This window comes from Schistosoma haematobium, chromosome 2 (assembly GCF_000699445.3).
Source record: "Schistosoma haematobium chromosome 2, whole genome shotgun sequence".
Lineage (NCBI taxonomy): Eukaryota > Metazoa > Platyhelminthes > Trematoda > Strigeidida > Schistosomatidae > Schistosoma > Schistosoma haematobium.
Window position 1 is genome coordinate 19,108,829 of NC_067197.1, and position 16,906 is coordinate 19,125,734.

The window sequence follows — 16,906 nt, forward strand, 5'->3', positions numbered from 1 at the left end:
AGTATTCAATTTTCCCTTTATTTGTGGAGTAAGTGTATTTACTTAAAACAGTTCGATTACTAAATTTTACCTAACATTTTCAGCGCATTCAAAAAATTACAGAGATAATTATATCCCTTATGATGCTTTGTATGATAAGTTCTAATCAATCTTTTTATTCATCGTATTAAGAATTCATTCATTCGCGTACATTCAAATATACATATGTATATTAGCATGAAAATACAACTCATGTTGTAATTGTTTTATTTAGATATGACTTAATAATTTAAGAGCTTCATTAATGGTAAACTACGTCGACGGTTTAAAACCTTATCGTATGCAGATCATCTTTTATAACTTGTGGCCTCGTACCCTATTAATATATGATGTAATTATACCGCCAATTAGAGAACAGTGATTTATCGACCGGATCAATGACGCGCAAACCCGTATGAGCAGTTCAGAGTCTTAACCAGTCCTTCTTTCTACCTAACACTGCCTGTTAAGTCCAGAACACAAATCTCAGCCTACGCGATATGAATCATTTATTTCAAACATACTGGGTTTATATACCAACCACACAGACCACATCGTACCATAAAACGGAAAATAACAGTTGTACAAGATTTAGCCAAATGTGGCTGTGAATAAGGGAGGTAGTAATTAATAAACAGGATATAATTCAAGAATGGTAGATCTTATAATAATAGTTTATGAGTCAAAATAAAGCTTATAATAAGAGGAACATGAATATCCATAGTTTAGTTACGTAACAGTGATACAATAAAAATATATATATCGTAGTTCTCAAGAGTTACCATTGATAATTCTTGTCGGGATATAACATCATCATCACCGACGTTCAAGTATTAGGTATGATTAAAAAATTCTTAGATTTGTGTTTGGTTATTGATCTGAATTCTTATGAACTTATGAACTAATTCTTGTTTTTCGCTTTTTTTATACATAGGTCTCACTACTTTTTGAAGTGGAAGATTTATCTGTAGCATCTCCCGCGACTGTATCACGTTGTGGTATGGTTTACAATGATGTAAATGATTTAGGCTGGTGGCCGTATGTTGAATCATGGTTGTCGAAAAAGACAAATAAGGTATTAGTTGAAGAAACAAAACGTTTCTTCACTAAATACATTGACAATTTATATGAATATATCAGATTGAACTGCAATATTATCATTCCAATGAGTTTAACTAATACAATTATTTCGTTATGTAAATTATATGATAGTTTGGCGACTCCTGAAGTATGGGTAAGTACTAAATCAAAATAACAACAGATTATGTTTATGCTTAGAAATGTTTTTTTGTCAGAAGTCATCAGTTGGTTGAAGAAAAATATGGTTGCAACATTCACGCGGGAATTTTAATCGAATAATCGAATCAACTCAAATATTATGAAACAAACTATATTGATCTGACAGTATGACATTATCATATACAACGGAATACATGGGATTTGTCACAACCTTCGGATCTATGATATCGGTTGATGCTCACTTGCAAATTCCATAAGTTCTAAAAGACGTTGAGGTTGATCTAACTTAGTTGATCGACAGAATTTTAGCAATCTGATGATACACTTGTTTATGATGCAGTATAAATGAAAACTAAGAAAGCTGAGTAAAATGAAAGGTCCAGTAACTAGTGGAAATTGGAAATATGTGAAAGGTAGAAATAGGTAGTGTAGTATAAAATGGTGTCTTATCAATCTCGGCACTATGAATGGATTATTTTTTAGCAAACAAAGATAAAAATTTAGTTGAAATCAAAAGTGGATTGTTTAAAGAACCATCTAACTGTTTGAAACATGGATACGCATATAACCATCTGTAATTAACTTGCGAATTCCTAGACACATATAAATAATAATTTAACTCACATTACATTTTATGTATCTGATTAGTCTTGTTAATTAAACACTATATTCGGTTCCTAAGCTATTCTCGTAACCCCCAAGCTAGAACTACACAGCGATCTGAACACGAGAGAAAAGGTGTAAGTATGCGAGAAGTACTTTACTCCAAAGGTTCGTTTTAGTACAGAAAATATAGGGTTTTTATAGTATTTCAGATGTCCTTGGGTTTCCCGAAAATTCTGGAATGATACTAAACATAGTAGCAGTACAGTAATCAGCCAATCAGAAACTCTATATGTGACTTTTCACTTTTTTGATGTTTCTGGCTAAACTTCAAGTTAACACTGATTAGATAAAGTGCTTCTTGGAGTTTCCTGAGCCTTTCTTGTCTTTTGCGAGAAGTTTTCTGGATCACTGCAACAGTATCGCATTCATTTTCTTAAGGTTAAAGATATGATTTAACAACACTGACTGGTGCATATTGGAACTAAATATGATCTGAATATTTTTAAGATATAGTGTTATTGAGTTATAATGCTACTATTATATAGGCGAAACATGCATTGCATTACATTATTTGCATCTTTGAATTTAAGTCTGGAATTATCCCGGTTAACTTCAAACATAATTCTGCCGGCTCCGCAAAAGCCACCCATTTCCTGATGATTTACGAGTTCTGCATATAAGCCAAATTATTTGGTGCATTAGAACCATCGTACCTCATGGACCTTGAATGAGGGCCAAACATTTTTTATGCGTACAGATAAAACCAAACAGTTACACGAGATGCGAATTAAGATATAAGTAAGGAATTAAATCATAAAATCCGCATAAAACTGTCAGAACCTCAATTTCCATTCCAAAATGATTATCTCCTATGACCCACCAAACATCATGTGACGAAAATCACCTGTCAGAATACCGACTTCGATGGTCTCGTCCCTGTGATAAACCAATTGTGCGTTAACACGCGCGAGCAGCCTTGAGTCAGCTCTTAGTCCTTATTGATCTTTTGTATGGTAACTTCTTGCCCAACCCAGCTCGCTAAGTTGAGATCACTAATACCAACCTTCATTGGATGAGTCGTATATTTCAAGACATACATGTTTTATATACAGTCAAACTAGACCGCATCACACCATAAAATAATTATCTAATAAGAATATATGTAGTAACAGTCCATAAATAATTCCTAGCAGTTACCGTTCATTTATTATTCGTTCGGATATAACAGATTTTAACAGTTTAAACAAAAAAACTTAAATTGTATTAAGGTTCAAACTACCGTTTTCTAGAATTCCAGTCAGGATATTTATGGATTTAAACATGAAACCAAGCTACGCAGCGGTTACCAATTTCCAATAATCCACTACTATTTCTTACGTCATAAAGCTAAACATCGATTCAGATCTTTTATTCAAATTAAAACCAAGAAAAAATGAATTATTGAAAGTAGACTGAAACAGCTATTTAAAGGCTCTCAATCCGATATCAGTCTATAGAAATTATTTGCGGTTCATTTAAGTCTCCATCAGTTACCTAACTGATTTGTATTCTACACGCCACTGAGGATAGTCCTTTATAGTTAGTAGTTTTATTTGTTGCTAATTTGACACACATTAAAACCGTTAGTCATATTTCATAATAACAGTTTCGGATTACATAAACGAAATTTACACTAGTACTTTCTATTATTACACTGTTAATATTCTTAATATTACAGCAATACAGAGATGTTCATCTTTATTGAACGAACGCCGATCGGTTTTTTATTGATGCAAAATATAAATTCAGAAAATGAAATTGTTTTGCATTCATTGTCAGCTAAGTGAACATCTGATAGTTCAAAGGTCTAGTTATACACCATTAATGTGAATCTTCATCAATAACTTATCCAAGCTTTTGATTTTGATAGTCATTTCATCATAATGAAAAATTAATATTACGAGGTATTTTGTTCATTTACATAAAAACGCATTACCTTTATTTACATCTCTTACGTCATTCTACCTTTTATTACCACTCGAAATATTCTAGGCAAATCCTGCAGATGTAGACTATTATCCGCGTTTATTGGAAATGACGTTTCAATTTTGTATGATATGGTCTGTTGCATGTCTAGTTGATGAAGATGGTCGTAAAAAAGTTGATGCATATATCCGTGAAATTGAAGGAAGTTTTCCAAATAAAGATTCAATCTATGAATATTATGTAGATCCTAAATCAAGATCATGGATTCACTGGGAGGAGAAGTTAAATACTGGATGGAAATATTCACCGAAGTATGTTACTTTGTTTCTTTTCTTATAATTCTGTTGATTTGTATCTAATCTCTTGTGATCAACTACTGAATTGATCACTTAAGCCATTTGTTTCTTTTCATGTAACTTTTCTTGCAATTATACAAATCAGCATTAAAATGTTTCATAAATTTCTTGAGTCTGCCAGTGATAATTAATGAATTATAATTTGAATATAACTGTAGTCTGAAGGAAGGACAAACTAATTACAGATATCTAAAACTTGGTTTACATATCAAACGCACTTTTTATATGCTATTTACATACAAGTTCAAGTAAATTCTTTGTAGAATAGCAGTGAAAACGTTTATCATTACATCAAAAGATTACTTCGTAAATATTATCAAGACTCTATATAGCGCCTTAATTTGTAACGATTTGCATTATACAGTTGTTGATATTTTGACTGAACTTTTATCAGCCTTAGTTTCATAATGACTTTATCTAGATCAGCATAGGATGACAATATAATATGACTGATCAAATGTTAGTATGATTTCGGTGGATTCAGTAACTAAATGGATAACGCGTTGAGATTTGAAACAAACGGTGCCGGGGTTCTGAACATAAGCTCTTGGATGTAGGTATATGCAGCTGAAGAGTTCCGAATCGGAGAGAGCACGCGTCCTGGATTCCACTGCTAAGCACATTTCATCTATTCTTTGTTCACACGCTACCGCTTCGAGACAATCAATCATGTAAATTAAATTCTTCTGCAAAGACTTTCTAGTTAAGTGATAAAATTACTGGTTCCTCAAATATTCTTAAATTATTCGTAAAATACTTATGTATACCTGTCCAAACAGAATATTCCAGTGTTACATTCGTTTATGATTAGAAATTTACTTCAAAATACCATATGTAAATCATTAACCGTAATCGAAAAAAGGTGGAAATTCAGTTTTTCAACTTTAGATACAGAACAATATGGCTAAACTCAAAACGATACACTGGAAGGGCAAATAGTCGTTTTAAATTGGTTTAAAACAATTGATGGTGAAATGAATTTTGTTGAAACTGACTTTCAGAGAACTCTAAACTAATGCATATATTATGAAAGAAAAAAATATATTATCTTACCGTTATCTTAGTGATCTTATATTAAATTTCCCTGTCATAATTTTCTTTTTACTCTACAGTTTTTTCTACTTCGTCAAACTAACACCTACTTTAAGGCCTTGTTTCAACATATCTTGTTAAGTAGCTTACAATGACAATGTTCTAGTTCTCTATATTTCCTGTTTCTATTCTTTGTTCATTTTGCTTTCTGTTTTAAGGAATAGTTATCTATAGTTTTGCTTAGAAGCAAGCATACTAAAAATCCTTTGTTGTAACAACTTTCTACCTTCGTCAGTAGTGATTATCTTAGAATATATAACTGCTTATTCTTGTCACTATGTTCTATTGCCTCGATGAGTTCTGTAGACAAGTGAGAAAATTAAAACCAACACAGTTTTATTCTAATTCATTAATTCTTTTCTACCTAATCAAATTGCAAAATTTTTTTATTTGAATCTATGGATTATTGAAGTGTGCGGATAAGTAGTTCCAGTATGAGATGAAACGTACGTACATTGTTTATCATAATTCTTTTTGACATATCAACTGCTAGTTTTATGGCATAAAATCCACTTTTATGTATGTTTTTTATTCCCTTACAATTTTTTTTTTACCAATAATAGAACCTGACTACCATCATTAATCATTTGCTTTATAATTTACTTTCAGTGTACCATTTCATAAAATACTAGTACCAACTGCAGATACAATTCGGTATAATTTTCTCCTGGATTGCACAGTTAAACAAAAATATCCTGCTCTACTAGTTGGTTCTGTTGGGACTGGAAAAACATCATTAGCTTTGGATTTATTAAGGAATTTAGATTCAACACAATGGATTAATCTAATAATTAATATGTCTTCACAAGTTGGTGACAATTTCATATGAATTTTCATTTATATTATGTATATGATTTCTACTTTCCTAATTTCATTATTATTATTGTTATTATTAGTATGCTATTAAACTAATAGTTACCAATAATGAAATCTTTTTTTTGACGTTAACATTCGACTAGTAATATATTCCTGCAGAGGACGTTTTAGTAAACCGTAGCAACGTTTGATTTCTCATGATGTATGTGGTTCATATCATTGTATCCGATTAAAGTATTTCGAATGACATTAGTGTAATTTGACAACTCACAATTAATCATATTGTCATCGAAAAAAGTGCACACTCAAGTTCATTTATAAATACGATCTCTATTTTCCTTAAACGAAAGAGTATGGAGTTTCACTTATTTGTATAGCATAACACAAAACAAGAAACGTTTTTTTAAATAACTATACTATGGCGATTACCAAGGTATATTTATTTTATAGTTTTGAGTCACATTGTTGAGACTTTGCCCGTTAGTTTAGACTTACAATTGCTTTCATCTCTTCGGCCTATTATTGAGTACACTCGAGTGTATGATAGACCAACTCAGTTAAATCTATATTAAGAGCTGTATGATAATAGGTGTTATAATGTCGCAACATAAAAAGTAATGTGAACATGATCTCACAAAAGATGATATGTGCACTATAGTAATTTTCTTCTTTTATATAGACAACATCAAACAATGTTCAAGATATTATTGAAGGACGGGTAGAGAAACGTACAAAAGATACATTTGTACCTGTTGGAGGTGGTAAAATGCTTACATTTATGGATGATTTTAATATGCCTGCTAAAGATAGCTCTGGTTCTCAACCACCTCTTGAATTAATTCGTCAATGGTTAGAATATGGATTTTGGTATGATCGTGCAAAACAAACTAGAAAGAAAATAAAAGGTATGCAACTTTTTGCAGCAATGGGTATACCGGGTGGTGGAAGAATGATATTATCTCAACGATTACAAGCCCATTTTCATCAAATTGTTGTTACATTCCCAACGGTACGAATTTTGTTTTGGAATTAAAAGTTATCATTATACTTTTTCTAAAACTTGAAGAGAGTTTTGTTTACACTTTTATGTTGGGATTAGATGAAGATTTTGTTAACAGGCTATTTTAAATTTGATCCATGCAACATTCAGTATTTTGATTGTTTTCCTTGTGTGCATCTCCATTGTATCATGATATTATTATCTAAACATCTCCCAATACTTCATAAAGGTAATCAACTACTTTTGTCCATATATAATGTATCGATAATTTTTGACACTATGTTAACACAGGCTGAGACGTTTTAGAAATAAAATCGTTTTAATTTTCATAATGCCAGTAAAACTTTTGAGTTACTAAATTTCATGTGCGTGTAGTTTGATCAGTTTCAGTCCCAGTTTTTTTTTATAACCATTAACTTTTAGCGAAGTTGATGGACTATTATAAACAGCTTTTACTTGTCGATACCCACGAAACCATAAAACTTGAGAAGGTTGCATCATTATTACTTTACGAAATCCGAAATTAGTAACAATCATCCTTTCATTATTCGTCAATCTTGTGAATAGGACTTATAAAAAAACACAATCAAATATATAATATCAATAGCGTTTACTCCGAATAAGGATGAATAAATATTAATAAAGTATCACAACAAATTCCGTTTTAAATTGTCCGTAACCAATAAATGTTATCAAGTCCCTCGAATATGTAAAGTAATATACATATCAATTACTCAGAGCATAAAAAATAATTTAACTCAATGATAGCCATTCAGCATCTGATCGAAAATGACTGGTTAAAGGTAGAAACTTAATCATAGTCAAACCCACGGGGTTATTCATATTAAACCTACTTTATCTTCATCTTGTGCTTGACAAGTTAAAATGAAATATAGTTAGGAGTTAAAATTAATGGAAAAATTCAAGAACTTTTCACCCGCGAATTGGTAATTTAACATTGTGCGATTCATAATGAAAGTTCAGCTAGGTCTGAATGTTTAAAATGCTTAAAAATTAAATACTGGAACCCCTATTGACGCTTAATGCTTGTTTTAATCCAGATATTTAATTATTACATTGATTTAAATTGACCATTGAAATCACACTTCATGATAATTTTTTTGTCATATCACTTGAAGTCTTCAACTAAAAATTTATAACATCACAATGACTTTCGATAGGATTTTTAGTTTTCTCTCAGTTTAGCAATAGACAAAGTCAACCACTTTCTCATTACTAGCGCTTAGTAAATTTTAGGCGGTTTTCGACTGGAATCTACTTAACTAACACTTCATTTTAAGTTTGATAATTGTTATTGATGAAGTACAAGCTTATGTATTCAGTTTGAGTCACCGTCTAGATGAACGAACCAAGATAGGTGTAATAGTGTTTAAAACTATGATCTACTGGTTGGTGAATATTTGAGTGAGGTAAGACTACTTATTATTCAACAACTAATTATTTGAAGGATAAATATTTTTTGCAAATAATAGTGTAATTGACGTTGATATCGTCTTCTTTAACCTTGATTGTTTAATCGTTACGTTTTCATTACGTTCTTAGAAAACATTATCAGTTTAAACCCTAATTAGGAGTTGTTTTACTTTTGTATCAGGAGGCCAATCTTAAACGAATTTATGGAACTATGATCACTCAAAAATTACAAGAATTTCAAGATGAAGTTAAATCGATGGCTGATAATTTAACTCAGGCTTCAATTGATTTATATCATGCAATTGTTAATAAATTTTTGCCAACTCCAACAAAAATACACTACTTATTCAATTTAAGAGATATTTCCAAAGTAAGTTTCTTTTATTATTTATAATTTACAGTCAGTAGTGAAATTGTTTCACAATAAACAAATCTTTTAGTCAATCGATATATTGTTTCATATGATTTAAACTAATTTATTGCTGTCAAATTGAAGTTGCTTTTTGGTGGAGTTTTGTTCGCTGAGCTGGATGGTTTGGTCGTGGAGCTTTCATCGTTCTTCTGAACGACATCATCAGCACAAACTTCAGATAGGAGTGAAATGTTCGAATTTCTCCATATGTGTTTCACAGCTTGTTCTGTGCACCTCGATGTTGATTGGTTCTTATTGACCTCAAATTTGTCATTGTTTACTTCTTTGTTTTGATTGTGTCTCCCATTGGTCTGATTTTTGTTCCTATATTTGCACATGAATTTCCTGATTGGTTGGTAAATTGGATTGATTTCAATATGCTTGTTGATTGCTGATTGACCTGAGTGCCAGGCTTCTAAATATTCTCTGGTGTTTTTGGAGTTTCCTCTGTCTAATATTTCCACATTTTTCCAATCGAATGAGTGTCCGCAGTTGTCCACGTGTATTGATATAAGTGAGGAGATATCATGGCGGCTAATTCATGTTCATGTAGGCGAAGGTGAAGGGGGCGTCCGCTTTGTTCGATGTAGTGTTTGTCGCAGTTGGTACAATTTATTTTGTAGATGATGTTTGATTTGTTTTTCTTTGTTATTTCATCCTTTGGTTTGCATAGGATTGATTGTAGTGATTTTGTCGGTTTGTGTGCCACACTTATCCCGAAGGTTTTCAGCAGTCTCGTTGCGGTTTCTGATATTCCTTGTATGTATGGTAGGGTGGTCCTTTTGTTGATTTTTCTGCTTGACATGGATTTGAATGCTGCGTGCGGTTGGTATTTTTTGATGAAGTTGATTGGGTAGCCGTTCTTTTGAAATACATCCATCAGGTATTTCTCTTCATTTTTTCGTGCCGCCAGTGTGCTGCAGTGCGTCCTCGCCCTCTTGAAAAAAAGTGTGTACGCAGTTGATTTTGTGGGCTCTTGGGTTGTTGCTATTGTAGTTGAAGATTTGATCTGTATGGGTCGGTTTTCTATATACTTGGGTTTCCAGTTTTCCTGTGTCAGTTCTAGTGATCAATATATCCAAGAATGATAGTTTATTGTTTGACTCCTGTTCCATCGTGAACTTGATGTCATCGAAAACGTTGTTGATCAGTTTGTAAGTGTTTTCCAGCTCATTCTTTTTGACGATGACGAAAGTGTTGTCTACATAGAGAATCCAAATTTTTGGCTTGATCACTGATAGTATCGCGGCTTCTATTCTTCGCATCACTGCCTCTGCGATGAGTCTTGATATTGGTGATCCCATTGGTGTCCCTTTCGTTTGTTCGTAGATTTTGTTGTTGGATTGAAAATATGTTGTTAGGCATAAATCGATGAGTTCCAGTAGACTTTGAATTTGAAGCTTCGTGTATTTGGTGAGATTTTTGTCGTTATTGAGCAGCAGGGATGTAGGTTCTTTTGTTAATTTTGGTTCGATTGAGGTGAATAGTGCTGTTATGTCGAAGGGTATCATCAGTTCGTCGTTGTTGATTTGAATGTCCTTAATTTGGTCCGGGGGAAATTCGAACACTTCACTTCTATCTAAAGTTTGTGCTGATGACGTCGTTCAGAAGAACAGTGAAAGCTCCACGACCAAACCATCCAGCTCAGAGAACAAAACTCCACCAAAATCATCCACCTGAGCTACAAATCTTCTCCACTATCTGAAGTTTCTTTACTTTGTTAATCTCTTTCATCTTAATGAAAAAGTATTTGGTTCGTTATAAGCTTTTAATGAGTTATTTAATAGTTCAATTCATGAGTGAATTAAAGCTAGACCACCATGGGAAACCTGGAAGAACTGGATGGCCGTTTCGTCCCAGTATGGGACACATTAGCAGTGTGCATCCACGATCCTGCCCGCGGGAGTCGTATCCCAGTACCTATTGATCTCGCGCGCGAATGTATAACCTCTAAACCACTGAGCCGGCATCCAACAGTGTTAATGTCTAGTGCTTCCAGGTTTCCCACAATGGTCTAGCTTTAATTGACTTATGAATTCAACTATTTAATGAACAAAATCTCCACAAAATCCTCTTTTGATTTTAATCAGTTGTTAGAATGAAAATTGAACAGTGTTTGTATAAGGCTATTTCTAGTAACGTTTTATATAATAAATATTAAGATCATAAGTGGTTCTAAAGGACAGAAATTTTTGATTGTCCTTGAAACAAATATTTTTGTGAAATGTTCCGATGAATCAGTAGTTGTTTTCAGGGCTTCTGTTTAGCTAATGACACACAAAAATCCTGCTGGTGAGATAGCCACACAAAATCAAATCATTTTATGATGAGACTATAACTGACAGACGACCTTTGATAGATGCTCAATTGACTTTTAGATTGTCGACTTGCTTAGTCGGGGCAAATGAGAGTTATAAATGAAGATTAGGATTTGGGTTAGAAATTGGAGTTAGGGTTTTCAGCACTAACTGTTATCAGCTCAAATGTCAATATGTCATTTCACGCTAAAATCTAAGAGCTGCTCTTTAAAATATGATTGATTCGTCTATAAATTATAGTCTTGTCTCTATTACAAAGGCATATTGTTAGTACAAAATAATATTATGAGCAAAGAGTGCAAATAGTAATAGTGAAGTAAATATATAAAACTAAGGAATTTTCTTCGAAAAGAACGGATGAAATTGAAGAATGAAAAACATGGAATATCATAAAACCGAAGATTCAGAGTGAAATTAAGAATGAATGCAATTTTACTACTACGTCACATGGTATGTTTTATGATTAAGAAAAATTTGCTTTACTTTCTTCGTTGTCATTCTTATCCTAGATGTTTAGCTTACCGCATATGCGTGAGGTCATTCTTTTTTATATTTGAGATCTTTCAAGGTTTACTTCGAGCTAGTAAAAAGTATATTGATACTCGTAACTCAATGCTTCGTTTATGGATTCACGAAGGATTACGTGTATTTTATGATCGTTTGGTAGATGAAAAAGACAGGGCAACATATCTCGATCTGGTAGGTGAATCATTGGCCAGTTACTTCGATCAAACATATCATGGTTTGTGTCCGTCTAAACAGTCTCCAATATTTGTGGATTTTATGAATCCTGATAATTCATATGAAGATGTTACAGATTTAGATAGACTACGTAAATTTATGGCCCAAACTTTAAAAGAATATAATGAATCTCCTGGTATGGTACACGTAGATTTAGTCATGTTTCGTGATGCTATTGAACATAGTAAGTGTGTTTTTTCACTTTTTGATTTGAAAAACAACACGTTTATTCTTTATAGCATTCAAACACTTAACTTATCAGTAGAATAATTACTGACACCGAAGAAATAACTTGTCCCTTAAGTATACCACATTATCATCGCCTTTATATCATGCAAAATACCAATGTTTTACTTTGCTATTCAAAAACACTGAAATTTCCTAGGACTCAAATTTTAGTATACTTACTTCATGGCATTTACATACCTTTACACTGTGAGACCATAATTTATGGACGACCTTTGAGTGACGCTAAACTGGCCTTGAGAATGTCTACCTAATAACTAGGATCAAACGGGGATTATAAACCAGCGTGGGGAATCAGAATTATGATTTGCAGTTGATGATTAAGGTTAGGAAATAAATTTAGGGTTTTCATAACGAACTGGCATCAGCTTTAATGCCAAAATTCTATTTAGCCAAACGGATGAGTGGATTTCGTGCCAAAATCCGAACCTGTTATCTTATACCTGATTGGTTCGTCCACTTATGTCAATCTACAGACTCAAATATTTTGCTATAATGTACGAAAACAATGCATCTAAGAAATCGAATTTCAATTGAGAACTGCAAACTTAATAGTAAAATCAGCTTATCGAGGAGATTGAGTTTCAACTAATTAGTGGATCAAGGATATGAGACATAGTAAGAGGAAGCTTTCATCTTTGACCATACACTTCCTTCTGTGATCACTTGAACAAAATGGATTCTGAGGTTATGCAATTCATAAAATAATCTTAAAATTCATTCATTTAAGCTCAGTGTAAATTCTTTTTCATAGTTTGTTCAGATGAGCTTATTATGATCATTCAAAGCAAACTATGCAAAAGATTATTTGACAACTTTCTAATTTGTAAGCGACCACAGTTTAAATTTACTATATTATATTTCAATAGAATTTCATCCGGGTAATGGACTTGATGAAATATACTGATAGAACACTTTCACCGTGTCATGCATTATGACATTACGTGTAACCTATACTAATACACTTCACAAACACATTGATTATAACTTTTTAAGTATACCTGATAGTAATTCGTCTAGCATTTAATAATAATGCCAATGATAATAATATCACTCTTTTTCAATTAGCGTGCAAAGTTGTTCGTGTAATTAATCAACCAAGAGGTAATATGCTATTAATTGGGATTGGAGGTAGTGGTCGTCAAAGTTTAAGTCGTTTAGCAGCCTATATATGTGAATATAAAACATTTCAAGTTGAAGTCACAAAACACTATCGTAAACAGGAATTTCGAGAAGGTATGTTGTATTACGTTCTTTTACAATATATTAATAATTTTATTATCACCATTATAATCTTAGAATTTGTTCAGTTAAATACAAGTTATAGTTATCTGTGCTCATCGAACTAGTTTGAGTCGGTTTGATGCTATTCTAAACCGAAAGCTGGATTCTTTAAACAATCTACCACTACTGGAGTTTTCACCCATGCAGACTGCAAACTATTACATTCTTTACTTCATGTTAAACACATGAATTCTTCCTTAGTGAGTTAACATATAGAAAGAATACTTTTGTGTGGGAGTGTAATAATATTACACGAAATTTCTCGTATAATAACTTTCATTCACTAATTATTACTATGTCCCGACATCGGATAGACCTATAGTATTTAGGAAGAAGCTGTATGGTATTATGGAAGGCTCAATTGTAGTTGATATATAACAGAAATTAGACGAGGAACTTTCAGTTTTCATAAAAGATCTTAAATTGAATATTTCTGCATTCTACTTCTGCATATTACTGTAAATTGCGGTTCTAAAATATAATATCTTAATTGGTTTAGAAATTTCATTCACTTGGTTTCTATGATTTAGTTAAAACTTAAGTATTCACAAGCATCATAAATACTTGCTGATTGTTGTATGCTGTGGTAAATCATGAGACATTCTTTATTGAAGGCTAATGAAAGTGAATCACAACCGAAAGTTAATCAACACTAATTTCTTGCATGAAAACGTATAATATGTCAATCATATGTTTACGATGAATACTATTAACATCATGCAGCTTAACGACATGTGATTCGAAATGAATTCATGTCTGTACAACTATCTTTTCCTTCAAATTAGATCCATATGCTCCCATTTGTTATGTTCAGTAAATAAGAAAAGTAAGTAGCTAGAATAAATAGTTTCTCCAAAAGGCAAGCCGGATGTCTGTTTTTATAAAAATTTAAAAAATGAACGGAATCACTTCAAAAACCAATAGGACATATGATGAGGTTTTTACCTTTTCGTTTCGACCCTGTAAGCAACAGTGAATGATTGGTGTTTGTGTTCTGTAATTCAGTTATCGTAGATGACGAGTAACTTAGTCAATAAGAATATGTGATATTAACACAGTTGCATTAACAGAGTGTAAGTTTGTTCGAAAAGTTAACCAGTTGGTAAGAATCACTCATATCTACAGCAAGTTACATATGCATCATTACTAAACAGTTAGGAAGTAAACGTTTCATCACACTTATACACTGTCTTGTTCAATGATAACAAGAAATCATAGTAATTCATATTCTCTTGTAACTGCCTTAGTATTGTATGTTAGCAAATTGACTGTTTTAAATTGTATTATTATATTGAATATAGATTTAAAGAAAATGTATTTTCAAGCTGGTGTTGAAAATAAACCAACAGTATTCTTATTTACTGATGCACAAGTGTTAGATGAGTCATTTTTAGAAGATATTAATAATATGTTAAGTTCTGGTGAAGTGCCTATTTTATACAAATCAGATGAATTTGAAGAGGTTAAACAAGAATTACTTGAAGTTGCTAAACAAGAAGGTATTGCAGAGTCGACTCAGGTAAACTACAAGTGAAAACATTCACTTTAAATTTAAATACATGGAATATCGTATTTTGATTATTAAGTTCACCTAATTGGTTCGTTGGGTCTAAAACTGGTAAAATATTCTTCAAACTCATCTTTCCTTATTCCTATATGTCAGTAAAAGTCAATTTTCAACATAATATTTGATCCATACTAGCACAAGTAGACAATTTAAAGTTGCTGCTGTAAGACTATTCAGAAATTTAGACCACTCCGATTTACTCACAAACTGGGAACAGGTTATTTGAAACTCATGAGTTGTATACTACTTCCGAATTATTCAGTTAAAATTCACCTTCACATACAGTAAAACTGCTGCATCAGCAATACTGAATCTCCAGCGACCACCTACCCTGACGCCTTATATAAGTTAACATAAAAGTAGATTGGGATAGAGATGAGACATCCAAGTCAGGATACGACGTTATTCTGCAATGCTATAAACTATTGATCTGAGATGTTTCTAGAAGTGCACATGTTTATTGTGACGTTTGCTGGATATTCGTAGCCTTTGAATGGATCAAAATAATGTCAATAATATCTGTATAACTATTCTTCGTCTTCCCCTTATTATCTAATTCGGTATTTTGTCATACTTTTTGTTTTCTAACATCGTTTATTATAATTCTTATACTCAGTTTTCTGCCACTAACAGTATGCATAGTTTCTTCCCCTTGATTTTTAACGTCGTTAACTTGTTCACCATAGCTTCTAGAATCCAATGTGAAAATTAATCAGTGGTTTAGAATTGATATAATATGCTCCAAACCCAATACTCTGAAAACCTGATTTGTTTAATTTTATTACCATTGATCTCTCGTCTGTTTATTTTATTTGTCATTTAATTCTTTCCATGTTAGTTTAATTCATTTGTTAAATTCTTTAGATTTAACCAACCTATTTTCGTTGCACAGTGAGATTTATTTCAGCTCATTCGAGAAATGTTAAATATGGTATTAAACATTATTTGAATAAGAATATAACGTTAAGGTAGTTACATCGATTGGAAGAGGTTGGTCAGTGGTTGAAGTACTTGACTTCTAAACATTAGGTAGAGGGTTGGGATCCCATCTCATTAAGTAGTGTGGCTCAAATTTCAGTAATTAAACATGTATTTAGTAAATCAATTATTTTTATTAACTGTTAGCTATTTAATTCATGGTGGTATAACATCAAACATTTATTTCTCATATTCATTTGGCATTCTGTTTTATTAATATAGGCAATATTTCGTTTCTTCATTGAACGAGTTCGTGCTAATCTACATATTATTTTATGTATGAGTCCTATTGGTGAACCATTTCGTAATCGTATTCGAATGTTTCCAGCATTCGTTAATTGTACTACAATTGATTGGTTTAGTGAATGGCCACTTGAAGCTTTACTAGAAGTAGCTGAGAAATATTTAGCATCCGTTGATATTAACATTAATGAAACAGATGTAAGTTTTTCTCCACTACAATTACCATTATCAATTTCCTTAATAACTTTATTTAAGGATAAATCACTTCATTTTTATTCACACTAACTACCTGTCAGTTATAGAAATAGTTGGTCTGTTAATAAATACTATTTCAAACAATCAGTATTCTCATTCAACAAGATCATTGAAGAAGCATTAATTGAGCAATAATTTTCATTTGATTACTTATTTACCAAGAAATGTAATTTTATTTTTATTAACCACAACATATATGGATTCAACTAGTGAATGCACATAACAAATACAACTTACCAGTCAGTATACGTTTGTCTTCATTGTCTAGTTAAAGAGTTGTAGAAAAAAAGTTAGTTATAAACAGTGAACTGAAAACACTGCATGCTATCAAAAATT

The 16,906-nt window shown here is 32.1% G+C and overlaps 1 protein-coding gene across 2 annotated transcripts in view; it reads left to right on the forward strand.

Moving 5' to 3' along the window:
- DNAH2_1 (Dynein heavy chain 2, axonemal) overlaps nt 1–16,906 on the forward strand; it is a gene marked incomplete at its 3' end in the record, with an annotated part of 89,554 nt that overhangs the window by 48,734 nt on the left and 23,914 nt on the right. For both annotated transcript variants that reach the window (XM_035732276.2, XM_051214526.1), the window contains 9 exons: nt 953–1,252; nt 3,895–4,139; nt 5,886–6,084; nt 6,772–7,101; nt 8,708–8,896; nt 11,815–12,181; nt 13,312–13,479; nt 14,829–15,046; nt 16,295–16,513. In XM_035732276.2, coding sequence (XP_035588195.2) covers nt 953–1,252; nt 3,895–4,139; nt 5,886–6,084; nt 6,772–7,101; nt 8,708–8,896; nt 11,815–12,181; nt 13,312–13,479; nt 14,829–15,046; nt 16,295–16,513 — 2,235 coding nt within the window. The remainder of the gene's footprint in view (nt 1–952; nt 1,253–3,894; nt 4,140–5,885; nt 6,085–6,771; nt 7,102–8,707; nt 8,897–11,814; nt 12,182–13,311; nt 13,480–14,828; nt 15,047–16,294; nt 16,514–16,906) is intronic.